Source organism: Ipomoea triloba, chromosome 9, assembly GCF_003576645.1.
Source record: "Ipomoea triloba cultivar NCNSP0323 chromosome 9, ASM357664v1".
In the NCBI taxonomy this organism is placed as follows: Eukaryota; Viridiplantae; Streptophyta; class Magnoliopsida; order Solanales; family Convolvulaceae; genus Ipomoea; species Ipomoea triloba.
The window spans coordinates 9,495,983-9,502,008 of record NC_044924.1 but is presented as its reverse complement, the minus strand read 5'-3'; the positions used below and the strand labels follow the sequence as shown (position 1 = coordinate 9,502,008).

General features: G+C 36.0%; 1 protein-coding gene across 3 annotated transcripts in view; it reads left to right on the top strand.

The window, feature by feature from the left end:
• The first annotated feature begins 335 nt into the window (after positions 1-335).
• Positions 336-6,026, top strand: part of LOC116030112 — a 13,458-nt gene continuing 7,767 nt past the window's right edge. For 2 of the 3 annotated variants that reach the window (XM_031272250.1, XM_031272249.1), the window contains exons 1-11: positions 336-607; positions 1,574-1,976; positions 2,280-2,371; positions 3,046-3,210; positions 3,314-3,710; positions 4,250-4,368; positions 4,460-4,532; positions 4,610-4,824; positions 4,912-4,956; positions 5,116-5,170; positions 5,262-5,450. In XM_031272250.1, the coding sequence (XP_031128110.1) occupies positions 567-607; positions 1,574-1,976; positions 2,280-2,371; positions 3,046-3,210; positions 3,314-3,710; positions 4,250-4,368; positions 4,460-4,532; positions 4,610-4,824; positions 4,912-4,956; positions 5,116-5,170; positions 5,262-5,450 (1,794 nt within the window). In that variant the 5' untranslated portion in view covers positions 336-566. The remainder of the gene's footprint in view (positions 608-1,573; positions 1,977-2,279; positions 2,372-3,045; positions 3,211-3,313; positions 3,711-4,249; positions 4,369-4,459; positions 4,533-4,609; positions 4,825-4,911; positions 4,957-5,115; positions 5,171-5,261; positions 5,451-6,026) is intronic. The other variant, XM_031272248.1, reaches the window with a different exon arrangement.

The window sequence follows — 6,026 nt, the reverse complement described above, 5'->3', positions numbered from 1 at the left end:
CAAGGCATCATTTTCCATTGACTTCATTTTTCCCTTCTCTTACCAAACACTGAAAACCGAAAAATATTTTTCAGAAGTCATTTTTCGAGTTTTCAAACACACCCTTAATAGAAAATGTTATGTGTATTCTCATTCTCTGCTTTAAATTTTTATTCTTAAAATTTTTAATGTAGACACATTTGTAATAATATCGACATTGAAAAAAATAATTAATTAGTGTTCGCGAATAAGAATGGTAAATACGTGTAGTAAAACTGTATATTAAATCCATATAAAATCTTGGTCTGCACTCTGCAGGTCCGGACAATGATCCAATCAATGACTGAGAAGGAAGCATCGAGAAACCAACAGTTATGTGATGGATCGCATCCCCACGTATATGGATAAAACCCTCCGCGCCACGTCATTGCCACGTCCGTACACAGACTGCTCTTCCTCTCCAAAAATAGTTTCACCCTCCCCGTCCGCATTACCGCATTAAGGAATTCTTTCTCGCATTTCCCAAAACACCATAGAACTATTCATTTATCTTTCCTGAGCTTCCCTCCCTTTCCTCTTTCTCACCGATGTCACTCAAGCTGCACCATCAAAGTTTCGCTTCCTCCAGGTCATCGCCTTCAATTTCTCCGTGAATTATTTAACATTCTGTGCTTTTGTTTGTTTTTTTCCCCTTAATTTCGATTTTGCGCTTTGTTAAACAATGCTCGTATTGTTGCTAGCTATGTCTTTAAATTGTAGCTGAAGGAACTGGATTCTTCTTATTTGCTGGTTAAATAATAATTTACACGCAAATTTTACGGTTCTAATGTGAGTTTTTTTACGAAGATTACTTAGCAAGTTCGTTGAAGTATTGATTGGTCGAATTATCAGCGGTTATGCTTGGTTTGTGATTCGTAATTTATGCGTGGAGTTGTTGGATTAGGTTTGCTACGGTGGACTTCTAGTGATTTGAAAGTTGGAATATGCTGGTGAAGGGAAGTGAATTGGATTGCTCTTTTGATGTTACACTACTTAAAATTTGCTTCTCAAGTTAGATTGAGAATAAAGATAGTGGTGCTAGATTTTGACTGGAGTAGGAACTTGAAAAAAAAGAGCTGTAATTTGTGTTAGTGATCTGTTAAAATTATGTAAGACGGAATGCTATTTTCATACTGAAGTTTTTTGAATCAATGAATTTATTAAAGAAACTTGAACTAGTTGCTGTAATTCACAGATGTGAACATAAGCAAGCTTTAGAGCTGAAACTTGTATTATATTGGAAGTTATCAAATATTGCCTTATAAATGCCTGAAGTGGTGCTTTGCTTATTAGTATCTGAAAATTTTCTGCTTCATCATAAGATGATTTTATTCAGCACGAATTCTAAGCCTCTGGAAGAACTATGCGAATTATAATCAAGAAAAAGAAATGAAAGAATCAGACAGTGGCAAAGAGCTTTTTGTATATCATGTTTCTATTTAGTTTCATTGATTCTGATGAGCTTGTGGATTTATCTGTTTTCTTTTGTTGATATAAAATGTGAAAAAGTTCTTTTTCCTTTGTATTTTTATTTTTATTTTTATATTTTTAACAGATGCTTTGCAAGGAAGACAGTCCGTGTCAGGGTTTCTTTGTTCCAAAAGGAATACATTGTTATAAGTCACATATTGCCAGATTTTAGGAAACATTGCATAAAGATTCGCAAATCAAGAAAGATAAAACACCTTTTGCCTTTTGCTTCTGCTGAAGATGGGGTTACAGTTAATCAAAGTTCTAAAGCTTGTACTAGCACTGAGATTGAGGAAATGAGAATGAAACTTGATCTATCTCTGCAAAGTGAGGACAATAGTTCTGGACTTTTGCAATCAATCCATGATGCTGCCAGGCTATTTGAGCTTGGAATTAAACAACAGGGATCATTATCAAGCATGTCATGGTTCTCAACTGCCTGGCTAGGTGTAGACAACACTGCTTGGGTGAAGGTGCTATCCTATCAGGTAGGTCATTGCTATTTAACAGGGATTTTAGTAATTTTACTTTTTCTGACCTGTGTCGTGGGCTGCTTTCTGACTTCCATTCAATAATGGTGTCCTTAATACCTCCGTTCCAAACAATTAAATCTATTTTTATCTTAGCCCGTTTGATCTGTTGCAACAAGTGAAGTTTGAGTGCATAAACTTTACCTTCCCATCGTGACGATGTAGAATGTAGAGTTGTAGACTACCACCCTCTGGGAATGTTTTTCATTGTGTTTATTTTTGCTTATTGTATTATGATCATTATTGTCTTGGTTGGTTCAGGCATCTGTATACTCTCTACTTCAAGCAGCAAATGATGTCTCATCTCGAGGGGATGGAAGAGACAAAGATATCAATGTTTTCATCCAGCAGAGGTAATTTCTACTTATCATAATAACCAAGTCCATCTTTAGTACCATTAGTTTTCTTGTAATGTTCATTTATTTTTAGGCAGCACATTTATGTGCTATATGAATTTGCTATTAGCTTTTTAAAAAAATGAAACTTGGAAACTAGAGAATGATCAAAAGTTTGCATGCCATAATGACGATCTTAAAATTTCCTTCCAAGTTCCAAAAAATCATTATGTATGCGGAGTCAAATGCAGGGTTACCCTGCTTTTCAGTTCCACATGACTCGTGTGTAAAACTTTTTAACCACAACCTTGAAAGTCCCTTTGTTTCTGGTGAAGGAGAAGAAGCATTGAATGAGGAATGTCAGAGTACTAGGGTGAAGGAACAGGCAAACATTTTCTGCATAAACTTTATATCTCAACTTGATAATGAAAAATTCCCATGTGCTAGTCCTTTTATTTTATCACTATTAATAGAAGCTGCACTTATTTATATTCTTTTACTGTTTGATTTTTGGACTATAAATCATGTAAGCAACCATTTCTCAATCCTCCACTAGTAGTTCATGTTTTCTGTCAAGTAAGGTCTGTCAGTCTTCCTGCTTTGTTGTCATTGCTTTTCATCATCCAAAGTTTAACTTTTTTTTTTTTGAAAGCCAAAGTTTAACTTTAAACATTACTATTGTATTGATGTAGTGTATTGAAGCAAACTGCTCCCCTGGAGAGTGTAATTAGAGATAAACTATTAGCAAAACAACCTGAAGCGTATGAATGGTTTTGGTCTGAACAAATCCCCACAGTGGTGGCCACCTTCGTTAATTATTTTGAGAGTGATCAGCGCTTTGTTGCTGCAACTGCAGTGTACGTCATTTAATGTACATAACATAATGTAATTCTGTATATATAGATGTGTATAAAACACACTTGTTTTTGTTTTCCCTAAATATAATTTTTGTTGTTCCAGGACTGGAATAGGAGTGTCTTCTTCTCCTGACAATACTAGTGATGTTACACTTCTCATGCTTGTTTTGAGCTGCATTGCAGCAATTATTAAACTTGGTCCAGCAAAAGTTTCTTGTGTACAATTCTTTTCTATTATTCCTGATACCTTGGGAAGATTGATGGATATGCTTATTGAATATATCCCTATAGAAAAAGCTTATAATTCACTAAAGAATACTGGTTTACGTAGAGAATTTCTTGTCCACTTTGGTCCTCGAGCTGCAGTTTGCAATTTGAGAAATGATCAGGAAGGCAATGATGAGGCTGCATTTTGGGTTGGTCTTATCCAGAACCAACTACGACAAGCTATAGACCGGGAGAGAATATGGTCCAGACTCACAACGTCTGAAAGTATTGAGGTTAGGCACTTATGCTTAGTCTTGCAACTTTACCTTATATGCTTCAATACTTTTATATTAACAGGCGACTAATGAAATTTGAGCTTTTAGTTTGACTAAATATTCTGATTTCTGAATATGTATATCTGATTTCATTGGTAGACATCTTCAACCATGAAGTTATAGATTTTTATTCTATTGGATATTTCCCTGCTGCATTGGGGCTTGGAAATTGTAATTACTTAGACATATTGCATGTGGGTAAGGAAGAGGACCATATGTCATGCAAGGTCTCAAAAAGGGCAAGGAGTTCTTTTCCAGCGATTGAACCCAATACCTCCTTATTAAAGGGTTGAGCAATTGGCCTGTACAGAAAGCTTAATGCTCTATAATAGAGCTTATGCGGCTTCCACTTAGGTCCATGATGACTTGTGAGCCTATGAAATCATTTATTCTCTTGATCCTTAGTGTGCATTTAATCACATGCACATATCATTAGGATCTGTCTTTCTCCTTAGTTTAATTTTCACATCTTAATTGCTATTACGGTGATGTCATAGGTGCTTGAGAGAGATTTGGCTATATTTGGGTTCTTCATTGCTTTGGGGAAAACTACACAATCTTTTCTATCTGCAAATGGGTACGATCTTCTGGATGAGCCTATTGAAGGACTTATCAGGTGAACTATTTAATGTTAGTCCACTATATCTTGATACATTAAGGCAGTCTAATTCCCAGATTTATGTGATTTTTTCATCTCTGTAAAACAGGTACCTAATTGGTGGCAGCATTCTATATTACCCTCAGCTTTCATCAATAAGTTCTTATCAACTGTATGTAGAGGTTAGTATGTTTATGAAAGATCAAATGATTAGGAATTATATTGATGGCAAATAAAGCTAAAAGCTTTAATATGATAGGTTGTGTGTGAAGAGCTAGACTGGCTTCCTTTTTATCCCGGATTTAGCAGTAATACCAAGTGCAAACTTGAGCATAGAAGTAAAGAACTCCCGAATTCTGAAGCTGTACTGCTAGTGTTAGATGTGTGCTGTTACTGGACTCAGAGCTTCATCAGATATAGCAGATGGCTGGAGAACCCTGCCAATGTCAAGGCAGCCAGATACGTTTCAACAATGTAATGAAAACTTATCATTGTTAAAAATAATGAGCTGGATATTGATAAAGAAGAAATTAATAAGTTTCTTCCTGTTCAACTTTTCAGGCATGTCAAGATAAAGAAGTGTATGACAGAACTTGGGATAGAGAAGTAAGTTTAGTAGATAGATAATTCTCTCTATTTAATAGATCTACTGCATATACTATCCGAAACAGCACACATGGAATATTTGGCTATAATTTTAGGGAAAGCCATCACCATCCTAATCTTTACATCATTTGATATACAAGTGCTGAGGAATGTGCACAGGAACCATTCTGGAGCTTATTCACGGACTGAGAATGAGCCAAATTCTTTTGACAAGGTATTCATATCCTTGAAATTCAGTAATCTGCACTTCATGATACAGCTGTAATGGATGCTGATGAAGATGTAATGTTCAAAATTCATTTTAGGCAATGGAGAGTGTCGAAGAAGCTCTAATAAGGCTAGAGGGATTGCTTAAGCAGCTGCATATGTCAAGGAACAGTTCTGGAGAGCATTTAAAAGCTGCTTGTTCTGACCTTGAGAAGATAAGAAGACTTAAGAAAGAGGCTGAGTTTCTAGAGGCATCTTTCAGGGCAAAGGCTGCTTCTCTTGAGAAGGTATCTGCCCTCAATTGCTTGAATTAAGACGTGTCTTTAACTCCTTATAGTGCCTTACTTTAGAAGACCTAGAAAACCAAAGCCTTAAGGCTGTGCTTGGTGTGTTGGACTTGTCTCAATAAAGTCCAGACAGGAATTAGGGGAATGGGATTGAAACTTTTGCTTATTTCCTTTCATTAGAATCAAGGTTGCATTTTAATCATGGTTGTTTGTATGAATGGAATAAAAATTGTGAAAAAGCATGAAATGCCTTAATGCTCTTTGAGAAACAGAATAAAAGGGGGAAATAAGAAGAGGCTCTTTTATTACTAGACATCCACATACCTTGCTAATTGGATATTATGAGACAAAAAGTCGAGCTGCTAATTCCATCCTAGTAATGCGAACAACCAGAATATCCTGGAAAGAACAACTGCATTTGTAATTAGTGGAGGTAAATAGAAAGAATTATGGAATACTGGGTTGATAATAATCCATTGATAAATGGTTTTGATGGCATTGTGGTGGAGAGGGAAGCGGTGGTGGCATAGATTTTCTGTTGTTGGCTTGTGTGCGTGTGTTTGGGGGGGGGGGGGG